The 24,887-nt window shown below is 40.6% G+C and overlaps 2 protein-coding genes, 2 non-coding genes and 1 pseudogene across 12 annotated transcripts in view; 4 read left to right on the top strand and 1 right to left on the bottom strand.

Moving 5' to 3' along the window:
- Positions 1-21,279, bottom strand: part of micu3a (mitochondrial calcium uptake family, member 3a) — an 88,388-nt gene extending 67,109 nt beyond the window's left edge. For 8 of the 9 annotated variants that reach the window (XM_054743563.2, XM_054743564.2, XM_054743566.2 and 5 more), the window contains exon 1: positions 3,430-3,730. In XM_054743563.2, coding sequence (XP_054599538.1) covers positions 3,430-3,684 — 255 coding nt within the window. In that variant the 5' untranslated portion in view covers positions 3,685-3,730. Of the gene's footprint in view, positions 1-3,429; positions 3,731-21,148 lie in introns of those variants that run through there. The other variant, XM_054743570.2, reaches the window with a different exon arrangement.
- On the top strand, positions 5,473-5,680 carry LOC129164493 (small nucleolar RNA U3). The gene has a single exon (XR_008564064.1). It is a non-coding gene; the product is annotated as a small nucleolar RNA U3 (small nucleolar RNA).
- LOC129164500 (small nucleolar RNA U3) lies at positions 6,967-7,155 on the top strand (annotated as a pseudogene).
- Positions 9,342-9,548, top strand: LOC129164496 (small nucleolar RNA U3). The gene has a single exon (XR_008564067.1). It is a non-coding gene; the product is annotated as a small nucleolar RNA U3 (small nucleolar RNA).
- A 36-nt stretch (positions 21,280-21,315) lies between the features above and the next one.
- fgf20a (fibroblast growth factor 20a) lies at positions 21,316-24,358 on the top strand. Its single transcript, XM_015967879.3, has 3 exons — positions 21,316-21,634; positions 22,195-22,298; positions 22,481-24,358. The coding sequence occupies exons 1-3, from the start codon at positions 21,316-21,318 to the stop codon at positions 22,724-22,726; spliced, it is 669 nt and encodes a 222-aa protein (XP_015823365.1). The 3' UTR covers positions 22,727-24,358.
- The last annotated feature ends 529 nt before the right edge of the window (positions 24,359-24,887 follow it).

The raw sequence follows: 24,887 nt of genomic DNA, 5'->3' as shown, positions 1-24,887 counted from the left end.
TGAACCCTTAGATCTGCCCACAAGGTCACTGATTAGCTCTTCTGAGTCATGCCAACATGTGATTGGCTGTTCCTGCAGGCGCTCTAAATCTGTCGCCATGGAGACGACTGAAACCTGTGTTTAGCTTGTAGGCAGGAGTCTGCGCTCATCTAGCTGTGAGTTTTTTATTCTGCCTGCATCACGTCAGCTGGACGAATTTTAATATCAGAGCTTTTGTTTACATTAACATTTAAGTCCGTGGTTAGTGCGTGTTGGGCAGAGTCAGCATGTCTGAGACAGAAAAGAGGACACGAGAGATTCTTCACGTGAAAACTTCTGAATGGCTGATCAAATTAAAATAATTCCAGCGGTTTCTAAAAGCACATAAAACGAGCTTTCCAACGAGGTATTACACGATGCAATTCATGTTATTCCGAAAATCGCTTTTAGAGGGAAACCAGCTTTTCAGCATCACAGGAAACGGAGCGAACCGCGACGGGAGAGCGGAGAACGAAACGGAGGAGATAACTGATCAACTGCATCAGCAGCTTTTATAAAGTTATGGAAACGTCTCAAAGAAAATCCACCTTAATCAGGTGTCCCAGAAGTTCCTGGTGACATGAGGGACTGATTGCTGTCAAACTTGTTTTATCAACTATTTACTAAAAGTAAGATTCAGCTTCACTCCAGCAATATTTATACTTACAATAAATTTTTTTTAGCTGAAAATATAATTTAAATTTGTGCAGAATTGTATTAGTTGACCTGTTGTCATGAAATGTTTAGATTTCACATTTTATTATAACTTTTTATCTGGCTTATCAATAATTATAATGCTGATAGAAATTTCCATACAGTTGTGATGTGTGAGTGTTATTTTATGTTACCTAATATTTATTTTACTTCATGCCATTCTCTGAACCAGAGCATCGACCTACCTGTGGTCACAGACAGGGCTGCAGTCAGAAATTTAGAAAATAGAAAAAGTAAAAACTGATACACACGAGGCAGGGTTCACACTGTTTTCTGACTGTTTGAGATAAAGTTCAGAGTTTAAACTGTTCATTTGAAATAGTCTGACAAAGTCCTTTTGAGGTTCCTATTTAGTAATAAATGTAAAGAATTCAAATCTGTTTTTTTTTCATTTATTTTTACAGACTTCTATAAACATAAATAATAAATACAAACCAGACACTGAAAGCTGAGGTTGTTCTGAAACAAGGAGCAGAAATACAAACATGTTGCTCTTTTTTGTACTATTTCACAGCCAGAAAAAATAAATACCAGTTATAATTATGGTAATAAGAGGGTTAAACTGTCAGTGCGCCTCAGGGCAGCTGTGGCTACATCGTAGCTCATCGCCATCAGTGTGTGAATGTGTGTATGAATGGATGAATGATACACTGTAGTGTAAAGCGCTTTGGAGTCCTTACTCTGAGAGGCGCTATACAAGTGCGGGTCATTTATATAAATGTTCTGCTGCCCACGAAGAGATGGTAAAAGTGAATGTGAGCATAACTGCATGTTTTATTACTTTATTAAGTTTTTTTTATTGTTGACTATTATTATTATTATAACACCAGAAATAAATAATGAGGAAAATATTCTGGATCAGCACCATGAAACAAAGTTATGGCCATGGTATGTGCAGTATTCTAGAAATGGTATGAAATGACTGTGTGTGTGTGTGTGTGTGTGTGTGTGTGTGTGTGTGTGTGTGTTTGTGTGTGCGTGTGTGTGTGTGTGTGTGTGTGTGTGTGTGTGTGTGTGTGTATGTGTGTGTGTGTGTGTGTGTTTGTGTGTGCGTGTGTGTGTGTGTGTTTGTGTGTGCGTGTGTGTGTGTGTGTGTGTGTGTGTGTGTGTGTGTGTGTGTGTGTGTGTGTAGCCTTCTGTAAAGAGTGTTGTTAGGTTGTAGCAGAGCTCTCATGTTTAGTCTTGAGTTCAGAGTGAGATCATGGAACTAGATCAGGAATTTCCTAAAGACAGGAAAAGATCTCAGCCACCAGTCACAGGTTCGATTCTCGGTCAGGTCATACCAAAGACATTAAAAATGGGTCCCAATGCCTCCCTGCTTGACACTCAGCTTTAAGGGGTTGGATTGGGGGTAAAACCACCAAATGGTTCCCGAGCCCAGCCACTGCTGCATCTCACCACTGCCCTCCAATGAGATCACCAGTATGTGATGATGACTATGGGACTTTCTCCATTTCTTCTTCTTTTTTTAATGCATTGCATCACCACCTGGTATCAGAACAGGACTCAGTATTGGAAGATAATCAAAAATCAAACAACTTGGATTCAGATCAGGGGCAAAAATATGGTTGTAACATAAGTCAGCTTTAAAAACTAAAACAATTGTTTATGAAACAACGTTCCCTTAATTAATGACATATTTTCCTAGTTTACATTATGTTGTTTGAAACCAAGGGTCTCATTATCTGAACTTTTTAACTTGTTGGATCGTGAATCTGTTAAAAAAACTTTGCTCTATATGTGCTTCTTTTTAACTTTGAGCACCAGCCCCTTCAAAGGTCTCTGCACGGCCCTGCTCTGAAGTCACGTGGCTCTGATGCTCTATTAAACCTAAAATGTTTAAACATGTTTATTTATGCTGTGAAAATGGCATTATTAACTTGGGAGTCAAAGAGGATTTGCTCACTTCCTGTGCCAGCCCCTAACGGATGAGGGTGGAACTGCAATTTTAGCTACTTCTGTGTTGGCTTCAGGTTTGAGCCTAGGGTCCACCATTGCGATGAACACACACACACACACACACACACACACACACACACACACACACACACACACACACACACACACACACACACACACACACAGCGAGAGAGAGAGAGAGAGAGGCAAAAACGTGGTTGCCGACCTTTAGGTAGACAATAAAAATATGTATCAAAATTTTATTTCTGGAAATAAACCATGTAAACAAAACCATGTAAACAAAAGTAGGCTTAGTATTTATATACCTCAGTGGAACAGAAGCAGCAAAACTGTTATTTACAGTGTTTTGTATTGACACAATGTATCTGCTGGTGATTAAGTCCATTGTATAGTAACAGTAAGAACGGCTGTGCAGTTGTGAGCTGTCCTTGCACACACTTGCTTGAGTGACAAAACGACATGTCATTTCAGCACCAGCGCGAGCGGAGAGCGCCATTGCCCTTGTGCGCGCGCACAAATCATTTTGCTGCCAAACAGTGACCAAACTGTTTCCACAGGGTGTGTTTGGAAATAAATGACCGTCTATCCGCTCAGAACAAGAAAAAAAGGCAATTCCCAGAGCTGCAGAGCAGACGTGTGAATCTAGTAGGGTGAAGGGGAACGTTTAAACCAAGCATGGGCTTTTTTCACTTTTTCACTCTGGTTTCTTCGTACTTCACAAGAGCTAAACGGAACTGCTTCACACGAACACCGTGGCTGCGGTCTTCTGACACTCACCTTCTCTTTCGCCTCCACGGTGAGCATGGACAGCAGCAATCCGCGGACGTCTCTCCTCCTCATCCTCTCCCGGTCTGTGTTTTCGTGAAAGAAGTAGAGAGCCGCGGTGCCTCCCGCTGTAACACACACCCCGAACGTAAAACTCCTCCGTGTCCTTCTTCCATTATCGACCGGAGCACCGAATAGCTTTGCTCTCGTCGGTGACCACGGGTTTAGCCTACCAGCCAGTGCTGCCACTCTGCGGAAAGCGGCCATTGTTGACCTTATTTTTGCTGCTGTGTTGCTAAGTTTAAGGGCAGCTCAAAACTATCGCGTTTCAGTGATTTCCTCGCGAGATGTTGGGACGCGATGAAAAGATGCAGAGAAAAGTCTCACGAAGGAGCTGCAGATGTACAGAGAGTGAAAGGGGTCTGCAAGCGCCGCGTCTGGGGCCACATATGGTCCATGGTCCCTCTGCAGTTTCTTCTTGTGGCTTTGACCAAAAATAACGTGGAAAATAATTCTATCTAGTTTCATAACCAAAACATTAAAGCTGGTTTGAGCAGCTCTCCTGCCTGAGTTTATGTAAATAGATTCAAATCAGTGGCAAGAGCAGAAAAGCAGGTTGGTCTGTTGCTATAGGAGTTTGAGTTAATCCAACTTCCAGCCAGAAAGCTAAAAGGTGACTTAAGTGTTTTGCAATAAAATATAGACCTCCACAAAAATACAAGTTGTTCCTATAACAGCTACAACTGGAATTATGTATAGTTTCATGTATGAATGAAAAAAAATATTGTCATGTTTATATTTGAGATGAGATTTATTTAAATAATAGTGATCAGTGTTGTCACTGGCACCTGGGATTACTTTTTCTGCAGACAGACAGACAGACAGACAGACAGACAGACAGATGATAGATAGATAGATAGACAGACAGACAGATGATAGATAGATAGATAGATAGATAGATAGATAGATAGATAGATAGATAGATAGATAGATAGATAGATAGATAGATAGATAGATAGATAGATAGATAGATAGATAGATAGATAGATAGATAGATAGATAGACAGACAGACAGATAGATGATAGATAGATAGATAGATAGATAGATAGATAGATAGATAGATAGATAGATAGATAGATAGATAGATAGATAGATAGATAGATAGATAGATAGATAGACAGACAGATAGATAGATGATAGATAGATAGATAGATAGATAGATAGATAGATAGACAGACAGACAGATAGATGATAGATAGATAGACAGACAGACAGACAGACAGATAGATGATAGATAGATAGATAGATAGATAGATAGATAGATAGATAGATAGATAGATAGATAGATAGATAGATAGATAGATAGATAGATAGATAGATAGATAGATGATAGATAGATAGACAGACAGACAGACAGACAGACAGACAGATAGATGATAGATAGATAGACAGACAGACAGACAGACAGACAGACAGATAGATGATAGATAGATAGATAGATAGATAGATAGATAGATAGATAGATAGATAGATAGATAGATAGATAGATAGATAGATAGATAGATAGATAGATAGATAGATAGATAAATAGATAGATAGATAGATAGATGATAGATAGATAGATAGATAGATAGATAGATAGATAGATAGATAGATAGATAGATAGATAGATAGATAGATAGATAGATAGATAGATAGACAGACAGACAGACAGACAGACAGACAGATAGATGATAGATAGATAGATAGATAGATAGATAGATAGATAGATAGATAGATAGATAGATAGATAGATAGATAGATAGATAGATAGATAGATAGATAGATAGATAGATAGATAGATAGATAGATAGATAGATAGATAGATAGATATAGATATTCTCTGACATCATTTAATTATTTAAGAGTTATAACTCCTTGTTTTTAGTTGCTCTGTTAAATGATGAGTTACACTTTATTGGTTTACATGATCTGAAAAATAGATTCTGGATCTGAACCATGAGTGAGGAACCCAGTGTTGTAGGTCAGATATTATTTTCAACTCTTCACTTGCTAAGACTATACTTTCAGGGATCATTTCTATAGTTTCTAACTTGAGAAATGTGCTCGTGAAGTGATCAGTCTCGCCAACCACAATGATGACATTTAATGTTCTCTTCAGAGCGTGATGCAGGCAGGAATTAATGATGTTCTTCATGATTTCTGCCATTGATGATCGTTCTTTACTTTCTGTAATGGGTAGGAGAACACGATCAGAGTGGTTGTTCAAAGCTACGTTAGTGACTGATTTGATTTAAAAAAGCAATTTTGAGTATAAAACACCACTAGACAGAGATCAAGTTCAAGTGAAAGTTTATGTATTTCATTAATTTAAAGTTAAATATAACACTAATCTGAGATGGACTCATTACATCCAAAGACAGATACTTCAAGCCTTCATTTATTATAATTGTAATGACTATGGCTTACAGCTTATAAAAACCACCAATTCAAAATCTCAGACAATAAAAATATTTTGAAAAGGTTCAATATTCTAGACTCAATATCACGCTCAAATCAGCTAATTAATCCAGAACACCTGCCAAGGGTTTCTGAGCCTTTAGATGGTTTCTCAATTCAATTCATTTTTTTATATAGTGTCAAATCATGACTAAAGTCGTCTCAAAGTCCTTCACAAGTCTGTATTACTGAAATTAATGGACTTTTGCACCATGTTCTAATGTTTTGAGATTCACCTATAGTTACTTAAGCATTAGTATTGATGTTTTTAAGTATGTTTCATGTCTAATCACTCACTGTGGGCGTGTTTAGGTGGAACAGAAGCACCATGACTGAGGATGGTTGCTCTGAGAATCAGTTGCTACTCATTCAGTGGTTACTGCTAAGACTATACATTCAGGGATCATGTCTATAGTTTCTAATTTGAGAAATGTGCCCCTATTGTGCTAGTGATGGGAATTCTGGCTCTTTTTAGAGAGTCGGTTCTTTTGGCTCAGCTCACCAAAAAGAGCCGGCTCTTACGGCTCCCAAGTGGCTCCTAAGATTTTCTGTTGCGTAGAGTACATTTATAACCAAAATAATGCAAATCTATGTGTTAAATGATTTACTAAAGAAAAAAATGCTATATATCAAATATTTATCATTTCTATGCATTTAATAACTGAACACTTTCAGAAATCTCCACTTTCCAACTGCTGGCGCTCATTTTCTCACCGTCTTCGTCACACTTCTCTCTCTCTCTCTCTCTCTCTCTCTCTCTCTCTCTCTCTCTCTCTCTCTCTCTCTCTCTCTCTCTCTCGCCTTTTTCCTCCTCCTCATTCCCTCTCGTCTCCCTCCGCCCGCATGTGCTCTGCTGTGTGTCTGAGTCTTATCCTCCCTCCTCCCCACCCCGACTGCTCTGTGTGTGGACAGTCTGGACACGCAGTTACACATGTTGACCAGTCGCCTGTAGCTTTCACCAAAGCAAAAGGGGAGGGGGGAGGGGAGGGGACGGCTCCCAATGACGAGCCGGCTCCCGTCGTTCACTTCAAAGAGCCGGCTCTTAGAGCCGGTTCGTTCGCGACCGACACATCACTATAATGTGCTCAGTCTTACCAACCACAATGATGAGTCTTGATATTCTCTTCAGTGTATGAACTTGACAGGAGTTAATAATTCACTTCATATGATTCCTGCCATTGCTGATTGTTCGTTTCTTCTTTTTGGAGTGATGAGGGGGAGAATATGATCAGAGTGGTTTATATTAGTGTAAAATAGAAGAATACATCAGATTTTTAACAAAGATGCCCTTTCATAATTGTAGAATAAATAACTAAATTATGAGTAACTTTTTAAGATGCAAGTTTTACCAACAGAATGGTAATACTGAGCCACAGTCACCAAAAAGAATCTAAATAATTTACTATAATGAAGTATTTGTAATAAATGGGCAGTGTAGTAGATTATTTATGGATGTGAAAATAAAAGGTTTTATTTTTTTCCAAATGATGTGAATAGAAATGGTTTCTGTATAGTCCCACCACAGCAGCACATTCTACAAGATAGCTTCTAAGTGACCTTCATAAAATGGAAAACACAGTTAAACTAAGACACATTAAAAAGTGCAAATGAACAATTAAAGACCTATTATATTATAATGGATGCAAAAATAACCACTGGTAGTGTGGTAGAAGTTTTTTCTCAAATTACAAAATAACTGTACAGCTATCGTTTAAGATGCGTTGTTCTGGAGACTTCTGAGCAGAAATGCTCCATTTCCTTTGAAAACTGTTCTTAAGCCTTCATCATCCAAAGCTTTGGAGGAATACGGGTGAAAATGGAAAATTTGAATATTGTGCAACAGTCCATTTATTTCTGTAACTCAGCCTAAAAGGTAAAACTAAAATATGAGATAGACTCATTATATAAGATGTGTTGAAGGAGAACGGGACAGGAATGAAAGATTTTTGGCCCCTGCCATATTCTCTTAATTGAACAGTTATTTGAACTTATCATTTTAGGATGCAGATGTCAAAAGATGAAGAGAACTGAATGGTTTCATATTTGTGACTATTTTAGGATGCTCTGTTGTCGTTAGCAGTAATGAGTTATACTCATTTTGTTTGATTAGATGAATGGGTTCTGTTCCTGAACCATGAGTAAGGAACAGGGTGCTGTGAGTGAGATAGGGCTGGACGACATGGCCAAAATAGAATATCACGATTTTTCAAATATTTTATCACGATTTAGATTTTATCACGACTTTTTGTCCTTGGATAGCAGAACTTCAATTGTGTATTAAAGAAGAGAACCATTGAATAAATAAACATTTATTCATATTAGGGATAATCAGCACAGTGCTAACACACTTACATTTTAAACCCACACCAGAGATGATAAAAGCCCTGAGAGAAACGATTACAAAAATCAGTTTTTCTCGTTTTTCAAGTAACTTAACATAAATTAAAATCGTAAACATATTTAAATTGCAAACATGTCAATTGCAAACGTATTGTGCAAACATTAACTTGTTCAAAATACTATGTAGCTCCCAGTTGCTCATGTAGTGGATAGTTAAGCTCAAATACGGCTCTGATGTGCGGCTGCACCAGAGATCGCTTGTGGTAGCAAAAAACTGCGCATTCTGAATATTTTCTGCAACTCTCACTTTGCATTCAGCGTACCTGCGTGGAATGGCGGTGTTCGAAAAATACTTGCGGCTGGAAAACTCGTAGCGCGAATCCAATGTTTTTATCATGTTCTTAAATCCCACTCCTACTGTTCGCACGGGACACAAATCTTTAACCAAGTGGTACGTCACTGCATCGGTCACACTGGTCCATCGTCTGCTGTCTCTGTTGTAGGGAGTGAGTTTTGTGAGTGTTTATGTTAGCGTTTGCTGCCTGGAAGAAGCACTAGCTGCTGCCGCTGCAGCCGCAGGCTTTTTAGCTTTAGCTACCAGCTGGCTCTCATTGTATTGTTTGGGATGCCTTTTTTTCAAGTGATTAAACACGTTTGTGGTGTTGCCATCACTTGCCTTGACGCTCTCCTTGTAAATGACGTTTCGCTGCTCTTTATCATCTGGTGAAAAACCAAACCAGTTCCATATAACGGACGAGGCGTTCCTCTTCGGAACGAAAACCTCGTTGTCGCTCTCAGCCGCGGCCGAAGCCATGTTTGTTCACACACAGGTGAAAACAAGCGGGGCCCTAATACATTACCGTGACTCACTCTGATTGGTTAAGGGTCAAACAAAGGCGTGTCATTCGCCTGGGGTAAGTTCCCTTTTCATTCAGAGGCAGAATTTCAACAGCAGAGCTGTGAATCGTGATAAAAAGGTCTCTCAAAAATGACAGACCGTCAGATGTGTAGATTGTAAAACGGTCTAAAATCGTCATATCGCCCAGCCCTAGAGTGAGATGATATTTTACACTTATTCCTCATCAGGATCAAGGATCATTTCTATAGTTTCTAATTTGAGATCTGTGCCCTTAAAGTGACCAGTCTCACCAACCATGGTGATGAGCTCTGTTGTTCTCTTCAGAGTGTGACGCAGGCAGGGGTTAGTAGGTGAGTTACCTAATTCCTGTCATTGATGATTGATCTTTTCTTCTTTCTGAAGTAAAGAGGAAAAGGATATGACCTGAGTGGTCAAAATTACGCTCAACAAGCAGACTGCACTGTGGTGCAGTGACTGGCACTGTTGATTGCAGCAGTAAAAGGTTCAAATCCCAGCTCTGGGCTTTTCTGCATGGGGGTTGCATGTTGTCCTTGTATGTGGGTTCTCTCCATTTACTCTGGCATCCTTTCACAGTCCCTAAATATGACAGTGAGGTTCATTGGTTGGTCTAAATTACCCCTAGGTGTGTAAGAGTGTTTGGTTGTTTGTTCTGTGTTCCTGTGTTGCCTTGCAATGGACTGGGATCCTGTCCAGAGTGTACCCCACCAGGAGACCGCTGGAGATAGACACCAGCCCCCCGCAACCTTGCATGGACAAGTAGGTAAGGAAAATGGATGGATGCTTAACAAGCTTATGTACAAAAAGGACTTGTTAAATTTGTTCTTGAAGAATGTGGAACTTGAATAGTGGACACAAAACCCCACAAAGAAGCACATCCTACAAAATCTCAAGGAAGAGATCAAAGTGGATCCTTGTAGTTGTTAAAGACAAAGTCACTTTCAATTTTAGTTTAATTAGATATACCCCTTAAGTCTGTGTATATCTCAGTGGCTGATTCTGAACACGGAGAGGATAAAAAAATCTTTCTCTGCTTCAAATGATTGAATTTTCTCAGCATTTTACTTTCCACAGATGCTTGTTGATTACCCATTTGTGTTGAGGCAGGGAAATATTAAACTGCAACACATTCTCACACCCTAAGCGTCGGAAACAAACGCTTGGTCAGCCACCCTCCACGTCAGACCCCAGACGCCAAAAGTGCCCTTTTTCGTTACTTATGTGCGAAAAGGGGTTTTTCCCTTTTGTTACTGCAGATCCCAATGCAGCGTAAAACTGACGTGATTAGATATCCGCTGATGCGGCACAGAACCAGCTCATTTAACCGCACCTAAACCTTAACTTTTCACTATTTATAACCTTCCCCTCTCCCTCATCCTAACCTTAACCCTCATTTAGCCGATGTGGCACCGAACCAGCTCGTTTAACCGCACCTAAACCTTAAATGCGGCACCGAACCAGCTCGTTTAACCGCACCTAAACCTTAACGTTTCACTATTTTTAACCTTCCCCTCTCCCTCATCCTAACCTTAACCGTCTTGCTACCTAAAACGTTACTCTCACTGTGATCAAGCGTTTGTTTCCCACGCATTCTGACTCTGACAGTAGTGATGTGTCGGTCGCGAACGAACCGGCTCTAAGAGCCGGCTCTTTGAAGTGAACGACGGGAGCCGGCTCGTCATTGGGAGCCGCCCCCCCCCCTCCCCCCCCTGCCTTGGTGAAAGCTACAGGCGATTGGTTAACATGTGTAACTGCGTGTCCAGACTGTCCACACACAGAGCAGTAGGGGCGTGGAAGAGGGAGGATCAGACTCAGACAGACACACAGCAGAGCACATGCAGGTGGAGGGAGACGAGAGGGAATGAGGAGGAGGAAAAAGGCGAGCGAGAGGGAGGAGAGTGCGACGAAGACGGTGAGAAAATGAGCGCCATCAGTCGGAAAGTGGAGATTTCTTAAAGTGATTAAATCCATAGAAATTATAAACATTTGATATATTGCTTTTTTTACATCAGTAAATTATTTTACATATAGTTTAGCAATATTTTGGTTATAAATGTACTCTACGCAACAGAAAATCTGAGGAGCCACTTGGGAGCCGAAAGAGTCGGCTCTTTTTGGTGAGCTGAGCCAAAAGAACCGGCTCTCTAAAAAGAGCTCGAATTCCCATCACTAAAATACACACAGCAATCACTCTGACTATATTCCCAGCTGGAATTCCCATCACTATCTGACAGTCAGAGTCTGACTGTCAATTTTCATATTTGCCGCCCAAGGGGAACGTTAGAACATACCATCTGGCGAGGGGGAGGTTACACATACCCTCTACTTTTAACCTCCACCATGGTAGTTGAAACCTCCCCCTCACGTTGGCTCGGTCCAAACTCGACCAATGACGAGGCGGCTCCCGCTGTTCACTTCAGAGAGCCGGCTTTTAGAGCGATCGACACATCGCTAACGTGTTCGCTGGCAAGATGGTTAAGGTTAGGATAGGGGTGAGGGGAAGGTTAAATAAGAGGATAAGGTTAAATAAGAGGATAAGGTTAAGGTGAGGTACAATGAGCTTGTTTGGTGTCCTGGCTGCGGACATTTCATCGCGTCAGTTTTACGCTGCATTGGGATCTGCAGTCAAATAAGGGGAAACCCCCTTTTCGCACATAAGTAACGAAAAAGGGCACTTTTGGCGTCAGGGGTCTGACGTGGAGGGTGGCTGACCAAGCGTTTGTTTTTGACCCGCTGGGAGTGAGAATGTGTTGTAAACTGTGTTCAGTCCTGGTCCTTGAGGGCCACTATCCTGCTTGTTTAAGCAAAACGCCCTTCTCTGTTTTAGTGGTTTTCCTGTTCCAGCATACTTTCTGTGTGGAGACCGTTGAGCTCTGCAAAAGCCTGCTAATCACCCATTGAATAAAATCAGGTGTGTCAGAGCGGAGAAGCCTATTACAGTTTTTTTCAACTGCTAAAACACAATTCCTGAAACCTTGCTCCATTTTCTCAAAACATCAAACACTAAAACTCAGCTTCAAGCGTGATTTGAAAATCGTCCGACTCCTTTTGCAAAATCAAACTTTCACCTCAAAACAGTTTTACCTGTGCTCAAAATCAAACACTGCTCTCAAACAATAAACTAACTGCTCAAACTTACTGTCAAGCAGTCAGTAAACAATATACCAAAAAATAGAAAACGCATTGTTCAAAACAGTTCTCAGGGAGAAGTACATTTCTAATCTCAAAACAAATTTCATATGTTTCACCAATCAGAAATCACTATTTAGCTGTTTGCATTTTCTTTTGTTCTTCCTCCTTCTTGTTAGGCGTCTAACAATTCTTAGACCTCTGTTTAATTCTACACAGGAAACTAATCTGGTTACTCACAGGCAAAGAGGCACATGAGGGGCAGGACTAGCCAGCTCAAAAGTAACCAGTCAGAAAAAAGGCAGAAATGACAACTATACAGTGCAACGCTGTCGTTTTTTAGCTGTAGTGAAAAATGGCGTCTGGCGATGGCGCAAACATCTGTTTTTAAATACAGGCTTTTAGTGCTTCTACTTGTTGTTGTTTTTAAGTCATTTAGGACAGAGGAAAGAGCTGCAGCGAACTCCACTTCAGACGCCATGTTCGATGTTTATGCGAAACTCAGCGTTGCGGTGTGTGACGTACGCGCTGATTGGCTCGGTTAGAATTCTCAGGGGGTGAGGTTATTTGACTAGAAGAGTTTCCAGACCCAATGCTTCCCAGAAGGAAGCATGGGGCTGGCTGGTCAGGCTACTTTCTTGAACACTTACCTTTACAGTGCTGTACCATGCATCTCAAAAATTATCTCTGTGATGCTGTAATTCCTGTTCTTTGATGATATGAACATGTAACCAATCAAAATCTATTGAGCAGTCAGTACTGAAAAAAACGGAATGCACAATGTTCAGGGCCATACAATTTGTTCATTGTACCTTACACAGCCTAAAATGCACTGTGCTGGAGTATACAGTGAAAGTGATGCAAATTAAAGGGCAAAACATGTGATCAATGGGCTTTTTCTTTGCCTTTGGGCTGCAGGCCAGAGCACTTCATCAACATCACATGCAATATTCTCCCCCACCTCTCACTCTCACTCATCCTCATCCTCATCCATAAATTCTTCTATCAATTCTCAAACTCTCACATTCCCACCATCAACAACCTGTTTGCTCTCTGGACTGGTTTATATTGGTTGGCGCATCATTTGAAACAAATGAAGTCAGTTTTGACTGATTGTGTTCCATCAATAAAATGTTTACTCTCTTGATATGTAATTGTTGCCACTTGTGTTTACCAGCATGGACGGCATGTGCATTAGAGTGCAGAATGTGTTTTAAGAATGAGAACACGTTTAGAGTTTTGCTAAACCGTGTGAATTGGTTTAATGCAGGGCTATTCAATTCCAGCACATTTTTGTGGCTTCTCTAGTCCAACACACTTGATTCAGTGGTTGAATCACCTGTGCAGCACCTCATCAGGCTCTGCAGAAGCCTAATCACCTACTGATTGAAATCAAGTGCGTTGAAGCAGCGTTAAAACCCAAATGTGCTGGATGCTGGCCCTCGAGGCCTGGAGTTGAATAGCCCCAGTTTAATGTATTGACGACAGCATGGACGTAATTTTTTGGGGGGGCAGGGGGGACATGTCCCCCCCACATTTTCCAAAGTCAAGTTTTGACCCCTGCACTTTTTACCATCCAAAAACAACATTACGCTATGTTAAATTAACACTGGTTGAGCTCTAGGACCAAGCGGAAAACGACCGTTTGTGTTGAAGCCTGTTTCCCATTGGAGCATACTGTAAAGACACCCCCCCCCCCCCCCGTGTCCCCCCCACTTCTAAAGTGAAAATTGCATCCTTGGACGACAGACTGAACAGTTAGCTTAACGAGTTCAAGCAACTGAGAACTTTCTTCGGCCAATGGATTTGAGTGTTTTAGCAACTGAGAAAAACTGTAAATAAGCAGGATGATGTCCCATGAGGACCAGGATTGGACACCAATGACCTATTGGGTCTTGAGGACAGAATTGTCTACCAATGCCAAACAGTGTTTGTGTTTTCAGTTAATTAAATAGTTAGGAAATGGGGATGAGTTAGGTTTGTTTGACCATTATACAAGACCTGGCCAAAAATAGGTCGTCACCTAGATTTAACTAGGCAAATAGGTAAGAGTCTCCTATTGGCTGATTACAACATGGGTGATTATCTTTCATCTGACAACAAGTTATGAAACTCCAACTTGTGAAATGAGTTGCTTCTCATTTCTTAAGCAACCAGGTGGAAAGACACATCTGATGGTCATGGAAAATATGTTAGTCTGTTTGACAAGCAGAGAAAACATCTGAGGAGATTGCAGAAACAACTAAAACTGGGCTAAGAACTGTCCATCGCATTCTGAAAAACTGGTCTGAAGAGTCCAGATGGACCCTGTTCCAGAGTGATGATGCATCAGGGTAAGAAGAGAGGCAGAATAAGTGATGCACCCGTCATGCCTAGTGCCTACTGTACAAGCCTGTGGGGGCAGTGTTATGATCTGTGCTTGCTGCAGCTGGTCAGGTCTAGGTTCAGCAAAATGTGTTTCAAAAATGAGGTCAGCTGAATATACTGAATGACCAAATTATTGCATAAATAGATTTTTTTTTCTCCCTTGATAGCACGGGCATATTCCAAGATGACAATGCTAGGATTCATTGGGCTAAAATAGTGAAAGAGTGGTTCGGGGAGCATGAGGCATTATTTTCACACATGGATTGGCCACCACAGAGTCCAGACCTTAACCCCACTGAGAATCTTTGGGAAGTGCTGGAGAAGGCTTTGTGCAGCGGTCAGACTCTACCATCATCAGTGCAAGATCTTGGTGAAAAATTTATACAACGCTGAACGGAAGTAAATTTTGTGAAATTGTACATGGAATGTGTGTCCATAATCAATAAAGAAATAAGGAAATATTAGACTGTGTAGACTATGTGACCTTTTTTCTTTGGTGGCAACTTTTTTTTTTTTTGCCCAGGCAATCTGTGTTTCGAAGACATAGTGATTTGTGGTAAATAATGGACTAAAACAGTCTCATTTAGAAAGATAGAAACAGTGAATTTTGTTAATAACAAGTTGTAACATTTGTCTTACGTTTGGGTTAAAGCTTGTGAAGTATTGAAAAAAACGTTTTTGTGGAATATTGTCTGAGATTATGATTAGTGTCCACCATAGGCAATATTATTGTTGTTAATTCCATTTTTGGTTCTTTTTTAAACACAAATAAGGTTTTTCTTTACCTTGCTGACGTACGTTTCGTTTGCCGATTGCAAACCATCCTCAGAGCTGACGCTGATGGTGGCGTCACTTCCTACTCCGTTTATCCGCGGGCAGGAGAGCACGTTGTCGCCCTCTGCTGCCCGATCTCCCCTCTCCGACGATGCAGTCCCATGCGCGATCCAAGTAGTAAACCCCATCGTGTCTGTTCATGGTCCCACATCCACGTCTCCTTATCTCCATAGCTTCTTTTATCCATCTTTTGTATTTCTGTTGTTCGGTATTTATGATCCCTGTGTTGTCCCAGTCCATTAAATGGTTTTCTCTTGTGCAGTGATCTGTTATGGCTGACTTCTTTATTGTACTTTCTGCTTCTTCTTTTGCTGCTCTTGTGTGTTTTTGACTTGTTTCTTTCTCACACTCCTTTCTATGTTCTATTGTTCGTGTGTTGAGTTGGCGTCCGGTTTCTCCTATGTATGTTTTATTGCAGAGTTTGCATGGGATTTCATAAATGACTCCACATTTAAGTCCAGCTGGTACTTTGTCTTTTGGGTGTACTAGTCTGTTTCTAACCGTTGTGTATGGTTTTGTTGGTGTGTTTATGTTGTGTTTTTACATTGTTGCTCTTATTTTTTCTGTTATGCCTTTGATGTATGGTGAGGTTATCACTGGTTTTGGTTCTTGTCTTTCTGGGTTTCTGGTTCTTTGCTTTGGTTGATGTTTTTCTTTCTGTTGTTGTTTGTTGTTTTCCTGTGTTTATTGCCCATGTCGGGTATCCGCAGGTCTTTAAAACGTGTTGTTTGTTCCTGTGTTTTACAAAGAACCAAAAATGGAATTAGAAACTAAACACAGTAAGAACACACCAAAAATTTTATGGATGTTGTTTACACATCACACATATTTAAATTTTAAATAATAGTTTATGACACCATCAAAGATTTTTTAAATTGATACAACCTCAATTTTTAAACAACAGCTGAATATGTATCTGTCCTTCGTAAGACATAAAAGGCATCTCATTTTACATGCATGGGGGTTGGGGGGTGAGATTCATGAATGACCCCTGATTTCAACATCTTGTCATTCATCACTTTTCATTGAAGGTCAGTGTGGCATCAGATTTCTGGTGGTAAGTGGAGAATCAAAGAAGTCAGTGGGAAGCAGATATCAAACAGATATCAAAGATGAACTCTTCATTTAAGTCTTCACATGTACTAATGTTAACCTGATGGGGCTTTTCTCCTGACTTTGATGCTCGGAGAATAAAGGGTAGAAGTTTAATGGGTGGGCCTGTCACCTGTTCACACATGAAGCACGGTGGATTTCTTTTTGTTAAAACAGATAAGGCAATCGATATCTTTTAAAATAAGCCACAAAACGGTTGAATACATTTTTTATTACCTTGATTTTGCCCGTTAGCGTATGTTCTGCTCATAGCCTTTAGATGACTGTGCAACAACACTTTTGATTCTAATCATTTGTCATTTAAATTTTTTTAAGTAACAATATTGTTTTTTACTTTAAGCTAGAGCTTTAACATTGACCTCAGTTACTGTGGGTTAGAAACTTGACCAATCTATTATTTGACACCACTCTGTAGCCCTCTGCTGATCAAAAACCACACTTTGTGGAGCGGGTAGGTCCTAGAGGGACTCTTTTTACCTGTTTTATGGCTGTAATGTTAGCTGTTAGCATTTCAGGTCACTGATCATTAATAAAAATCACAAGAAAACAAAGAAGAAGTTTGTTTTTGGTTGGCATCATGGCAAGATTGGAAGTAAAAGTAACAGAATAATGTCTTTGGGGGCAAAGCAAAGATGCTAAAACAAGCGTGAACATTGGCACAACCTACACTAGTTTGAGGAAGCTAAAGGAGGCTACTAAATCACAGACTGATACTACTACTACTACTACTACTACTACTGGACTTGTAAGTAATAATATTTTTGTCCAATGGTGTGGTCCTTTATTGTGGTTTTATTATTGGTTGGCTCAAGTTAACTTGTTGTTAGCGCTAGCTACAGCAGGCTGCAGCAGGGTTGTTTATGACAGTTGTAATTCCACTTTCAACCAGTAGGGTGGAGAAGCAGGAAACTGCTATGTTACCACTGCATTAAGTTCTAACATCAAAAATCTGTGCTGAGAGAAATGCCTTTATTTTTGTATAAAGTGTAAAAGTAATGTATGACAACCAAGTACAAAAATGTTAAAGCCGCTGTCAGTGGTTTATTAGTGCCAGTATGGTTACTACGCATAACACACCTGTGTTGCTGCTTTCAGCAAACTGAGTGAGATGAACACCAGACTAAGAAATGAACCTCAAACTGTTCCCGTACTAAAATATGCAGTCTGCTTGCTGCACACTTTGAGAGAAAACTGAGGTCTTACACTTTAACTGTTCAAAAGACTATGTGACATGGTCAACTGTGAGTAAAATCCTCCAAAAGTCATAAAACAATGTAAAACTTTTAAATATATCTAAAAGTCTGTTTTGGAGTGTGAAATTAGCCTTGTGCAAATTGTGACTGTGCAGTTAATGTGGTTTTCTTGCCCATGGTATCTCTGAGTTGCAGTGAATCCTCTCTGTTTTGTGTTAACATATCACACTTTTTGTGATTATCAAGCCAAACATGGGTGCTTAAATGCATCATCACTCTCAGGTTTATAATTATATCTTAAGTTGCCCTTTTTCACAAATCTTAGTCCCAAAATTTAGCGTGAAATCTTTGTTTTAATTGGAATTTTTTAAATGTCTTTACTTATTCGATATATATATATATATATATATATATATATACGCAAAACATTTATGGTTTATGATATGATGGCCAAACAAATGGTCACCCTCCATTTTTCGCATGGGTCTTTAAAATTCTGCCTGTGCGGACCCCTGGAGTTCCCCAGACAGCAGTTAGGAGCGACCACTTGCATTAATAACCTCCAGGCTACTTTTTCAGTTATTCCATTATCAGCTTTTCGATTAAGGCTGGGATGTTTTATTTGTGTGTGTGTGTGTGTGTGTGTGTGTGTGTGTGTGTGTGTGTGTGTGTGTGTGTGAGTGTGGGGGTGTAACACTTGGGGCTCACCCTCACCTCCACCTCATGCTGTTGTCCTTTACATGCTTGGTTTCCTTCTGTGGCAGCAGGGGGAAGAAAATCATCATTTAAATCAAATCACGTGACCCTGGGAACTGCTCAGTCTGAGGTGTTGACGTCTTCATTGAGTCCGGGTCGATACTCGATACATCTGATCAGCCCGGGGCGACTCTGATTGATCCTTTCTCTTTTTCTAAAAAGTTCCCTTTTGTGTTGCTCATAAATACTAATGAACCAAGGGAAGGAGGGAGAGGTGTGTATGCCCACGCCTCTCAGTTAGTATGACACCTCACGTGGGCGCATGCGCAATAAAGACCAAACACATAAAATTTACTACGATGTGCCATTTGTGCGCATGCAAGAATCGCATGCGCGCACACCTTGCTGCTGCATCTCATTCATCAACCGGACCCCCCAGGAGACGGGAGCTGCGTGGGCGTGTGCGTTGAAATGACCGAGTGCACTTCTGTCCAGCTGCTATAGGACTTCTTGTCCCCGATTATGATCAAAACAGCAGGCCTACACTGTAAAAGATGACAGCCTCAAAAAGTTGTTTCAATTTATTTTTCCTATTTCACCTAAGTCTCCCTGTTAAGTTTTAATTGTTAAACTCAAGTTTGTGGGTTTTGATATTGAAAACTTAAAATTACTTGTTATTTCAACAAATGATTACATTTTCCTCACTCCGGTGCTTTCGGTCAACTTAAAACTGCAATTTATAGATAAAAAATGACCCCGCCCACCGTGAAAGCCGCAGTGGGAGAGGTGCATTGTGGGTACTCATGTTCTTAGTTATTTTGTTCTAATTTGAGGGATTTATGCACATTTATGCGGTCGTGTTGTTCTTAGTTTTTACTTTGTTTAGTGTTCAAAGGTGGAGTTATTTGTTGTTGTCATGTTGGCACTGAAAGTGAGGAGAGCGGTCGTAGGAATAACAATGGTGTGCCGTTTCACACCACTGCACTAAATAAAATTGTTGTTCTCGCTAAATGCTCAGAACTCAGCTCCCCGTGTTGTGTATGAGGTGTGAGTTAGCCAGCATTTTTCAGTGTTGTTGTAAGTTTCTTCCTTCACCGTTTGCCTGTACTGGCATGACAGCTGACGTTTTGATAACACAAGTTAAAACAATTAATCCATTTGTTCAGTTAACAACTACTTTTAATTTGAATGGACAACCATACATGTCTAACTCAAATGTATAAGTTAACATAATGTAGTATTATGTGTTTAACAAGACAAAATGATTTTTCCACTTTGTAATCTAATAAGATTTGTTGTTTCGACTCACAATATAATATTCAAACAAAGCATAGTTATTATTTATCATATTTGTACAACTTAACATATAGAGTTGAAAGAAAGTGTTCATTGAAGTTGGCATGACTCAAGTTTTTAAGGCAGCTGTTGAACTTTCGCTTTTAAGTTATTCTGGCCTACGATTTATTACAGTATTCAGCTGATCGGTGGAAACAGGTCATCAGATGTTGCATAAAAATAAACATTAAAGTTTTCATAAATGCACATCTGATCTTTGCTTCTTTTCTTGCGTCTAATGTTTATCACGACCAGGTCAATCTTATAGAAACACATCAGCGCATGAGTAAGCCTATAAACTTGATTTATTTGGAAGAACCCGCCTTACTTTTATTTTTCCCGAAGGCCTTCAAGTGTCAAGTGTCGGGGTATTTTCTAAGTTTGGAGTTCAAACAATCTTCAGCTTGTTGATCCAATCCCATGCGCTTTGAAACCCGCTCTCTTTGATTTGGCTTTTAAGACCACAATTAAGGAACACGGGCTTCTCCGCTGTTCAAAGCGCGATGGAAGATCAATGCGGGGATTGACAGTCAAGTGATGTCGTTTGCACAGGTGTGTGTGTGTGTGTGTGCGTGTGTGTGTGCGCGCGCGCGGCTGGGCTACATGAAACGACAGCAGTAAATCAAGAGTGCGAAAATTACGCAAAATGGGGCTTTCCTCTGTTTTCACCGCACCTGAGTCATTTCGAAATCTGGAGAGGTGATGGCGTAAAAATGATGGTGATATTACTTTCAGGTCGTTTGACACTCTCGTTTTCTCTCGTTTTCCACACATTAGTGAAATAGCGCACAGCAACACTGGCACGCATGCAATCTGCTGAAGTTCCCATGAGCACAATGTCTGCGCCTGTTTGAGCATAAGGGGGCGGTTGAGAGGCTGCAGGATTGATAAATATGAAAAATAAGACTGCCGTGCTCAATTTTACGAGTACTTTTAATTTTCCTCTCCAAGTCCCTGAGCTCTCTGCGCTGAAACCGAACATCAAAGATGAGACAGCAGCGCAATGAGCGGATCGAGAGGCGCAGAAATGAGCCGGATCGTGCGTATTTGCATCAAAAGGCAACTCGCGGCCTGTGCGAGGCGGTTAGTTTTAGGAGGCGAAAGAAACGGAGATGGAGCAGCAATAAAAAAATAAATAAACCGTAAAGTGAATCCAGCGGGAGAAGAAACCCTGATCTGCGAAAAGGGGGAGTATCCCAAGGTGTGGGGAAAGAGGGAGCGGTGAGGAGAGAAGAGGAGAGAAGGATAAATAGAAGAGGAGAGAAGAGGAGGTAGACGGACTGCTGCAACCACAAGCTGGTACACATCAGAATAACGTAGGAGTTCTATTTCACCCAATCTACTTACCGGAGCGCAGAAATACGCACTCGCTGGGGATTTTCTCTGCCCCCAACTTTTCTTTCGCCGTAGCTTCCCGGGCTGACCCTCGCTGGTACACAGTGTCTCTTTGCTCATCACTTAGACGTCGCCTTGGATCTCCTGCGCTGCAAACGGAACCGGGAGTCTAATCTGTGATGGGGGCAGCGGCCGAGGTTGGGAGCTTCGCCAACGGATTTTTGGACAGCTTTGGTGCCGCTCCGGCTCCGGTTGGCTCGCATTTTGTTCTCTCCCCGGCGGGGGCTGTGGACTACAACTCCGTGACGGGACTGATGATGGGGGGACAGGGGCAGGAACACCTGGTGTCCGCGGAGAGGCTGTCCCGAAGCCTGGCGGACCTCAGCCACCTAAAAGGGATTCTGAGGCGGAGGCAGCTTTACTGCAGGACCGGCTTTCACCTGGAGATCCACCCTGACGGCACCGTGAAGGGCACCAGGAAGGACCACAGCAGATTTGGTACAGACCCATTCGATATGATGAGTGTTTCAGCCCAATAGTAGCAGCAGTAGTAGTAGTAGTATTCCTGGTGGAGGCACCGACACAAAAAGTAAGATATTTTCAAAATGTCATGCAAAGGATATTTACATATAAAATAACCTTCAGATTGCATGAATGCGTCACGTCCATCTCCAGGAGTCTCCAACCCTGATAAATGACCATCATCCTGGCATGCAGGACAAATGCTGCTGCACTCATAATTAGTGCAAATAAATGAAAGAATCCCTCCTGATGGCACAGCAAATGGACAATTCCTTGCCTGCTCATTTCCAAATTAGGATTTTAGGTTCCCAATTTCATTCATCTAACCAGACCTGCAGCAGCAACTCGGGCACATATTGTCTGTTGAGAATTTGACGCAATTTTGTGCGTGCCACAAGTCTCCTCATTGTACATTTGCAGTTATTTGGTGGCTTCGTGAACAGAACTCTGTCTAGTTGAGATTCAGAGCAGACTTTTTTAAGTCAAGGCATGTGTTTTTTCTTTATTCTGATGTACCCTAAATGTGATCTGCACAGGTATTCTGGAGTTCATCAGTCTTGCAGTGGGACTGGTCAGCATCAGAGGGGTGGACAGTGGCCTCTACCTCGCCATGAACAACAAGGGAGAATTGTACGGATCGGTAAGGAGGCTTCTATTAAAATAAATCAAAATGAGTTGTTTCCTCTTTTTTATATCTACAATTAAATCTTATCCTGGCAGTAAATTCTTTCTGACGGGTCATGTGCATGTTTATAGCCAGCAGGTGGCACTGTTTCCACTACAAAACTCACTTTTTTTGTCTTCCTGTTTTCCTCTTTGCAGGAAAAGTTGTCAGCAGAAAGCGTTTTCAGGGAGCAGTTTGAAGAAAACTGGTACAACACATACTCCTCGAACATCTACCGACACGGAGAGAAAGGGGCGTTCTACTTCGTTGCGCTGAACAAAGATGGGACGTCCCGAGACGGAACCAGGTCAAGGCGACATCAGAGGTTCACCCATTTCCTACCGAGGCCCGTAGATCCAGACAGAGTTCCAGACTTGTACAGAGACATTCTGGGCCAGAGCTGAGAGCAAAGGAGTGTTAACCATGCAATAAGTGGTTTGTGGCTAAAAGGCAAATCAAGTAATCTCATCCTCTTTCTACTGAAGATGATGGAGCATGTTGACCTGGATAAAACAGAAGGAAAGAACCAGAAAGACTCCACCCTGCTGGGAATGAGAGGAGAGGAGAAAAAAACAGACAGGTCTGAGGATTTGAGCCACGTTTCTCTGCAAGTCAAGAACTCTCCAGCAGGGAGACAATTCCCTTCACACTTTGGGCCTGTAGACGCGTCCTGGTGACCATACAGATTATTTCTGGATTTACTTCATATTCTTATTCATAAAATCCCAAATCCATCCAGACTGCATGCTCGAAGAGGAAAACGTGGACCTGATAGTTGAGATTAACCCAGCTGCTCGAAGCCTTTTGCTGTCGTGGCTGCTAAAATGGCCTTTTTTGTTTGTTTGTTTGTTTTTCACTTTTACTAAGGCTGCTAAGAAAACAGGTAAACGTCATAATCCACAACAGCGTGTGGCTGGTTTACATAGAGAAAAGGTAGTTTTGTGCACTGGAAAACAGCCATGTTTGCTCTGGGTCAGAAAATACCCCATGCTGCTTGGAGTTGTTGACTTTTCTGCAAAGCACACGGAGAAGAAGAGAAGATGGACATCTCTGACTTGGTCTGAGTTTCACAGTGACTTTGATTGTGGACTTCTGAGCTGGAATACTTTGTTGTGCTGTTGAGAAAGTCGTGAAGGAATTCTGTTGTTCACTCAAGCAAAGAACGGACAAGGACACCTTTACAAACGTTGTGACAGATTTTATTCTTATTTATAATTTTCTTTTTTAGGACATACATTATATTTATTTCATATAACTATTTATTTTGAGAATATATTTTTACAGGTATGAGATGAAATAATAATAAAAAAGGAGAGACCCAGAAAAAAGAAAGTGGAATTTTTGTTTTTATTATTATTTTTTCTTTTATTTAAGAACAGTGCACATTAATCAACATTTCTGTAAATGTGCCAGTGTTAGCCAGCAGGCTAATTTTTAACTGTAGTCCATTATACTAAGCACATGATGGCTAAAAAGAAAGAACATATTAAATGAGCATATTAAATAGCACAAGAATTAATATGCAACAATAAAACACAATGCCATTGCACTTACTCCATAAGAACATAAAAACATTTGACTGAAGAAATACATTTTCATTTCATTAGAATTTTCATTTCCATAATTAAATCAGTTTTTATTATGTTTAACCATCTAATCATTCATTTTGTTTTATTAAACTTTCTTAGAAATGCCAAAACCTTCATAAAGTTTGACAATTTAAAATACATTTGAAGAAAACGTCAGAAAGGTTGTTTCAGCTTGACAGGCAAACATCAAAATGTGGTTTAAAATCTCAAAGACGCAGGAACTCCAATCTCCATACATGGTGAATCACCTCAAAACTGTTATTTACACGTAAGATATCTAAATAAAAAATTTTTTAAATTTATTGTTTTATCATTTTCTAATAGTTTCTAATTACATGTATTTCAAATTAATAATAATAATAATAATAATGCATTTGATTTAAAAGCGCCTTTCAGAACACCCAAGGTCACTTGACAGAAAACACTTAATAAAATACAATAAAACAATAATAAAACCCAAACAAGAAAAAAAACAAAGAGAGAAACAGTCCTAAAAACATTTGCACCACCATGTGCTCATACGTTCTGCTTCAGCACAACCCTGGAAACCAACATCTTAGTAAACAACAACGGCAAAGAAGCAATAGGAAAAGAACAGTAAATCATTTGAGAGAGGAGCCACGTTTCCTCTGACAGACGCTGCAATTAGACAAGTGACTGGCAGGAGCAGAGCTTTGCTGCACCCTTTCATCCTCTCCTTAGTCATCCTACTTTATCTCTTCTCAACTGCCCGTCTCGTGTGAATCAGTGTTTCACCTGAGACCGACTTGGCTGGAGACCATTTTGGCACACAGCGAAGCAGAGCCGCAGAGGCACCGTCAGGGCTTCCGGCCAGAATAATTCCAACAAAAATAACATGACACTTTTGCAGCAACATCCCCAAACGGGGGAGGATAAATATGGAAAAGAGGAAGGGGTGAAAGGCTGATTGTTTACCATGTTAGTGGATAGAATGTGTGCTTGAGCTGATGTTCTG

This window comes from Nothobranchius furzeri, chromosome 4 (assembly GCF_043380555.1).
Source record: "Nothobranchius furzeri strain GRZ-AD chromosome 4, NfurGRZ-RIMD1, whole genome shotgun sequence".
Classification (NCBI taxonomy): Eukaryota; Metazoa; Chordata; class Actinopteri; order Cyprinodontiformes; family Nothobranchiidae; genus Nothobranchius; species Nothobranchius furzeri.
Note: the sequence above shows the minus strand (reverse complement) of the source record. Positions and strands in the feature narration are given on the sequence as shown.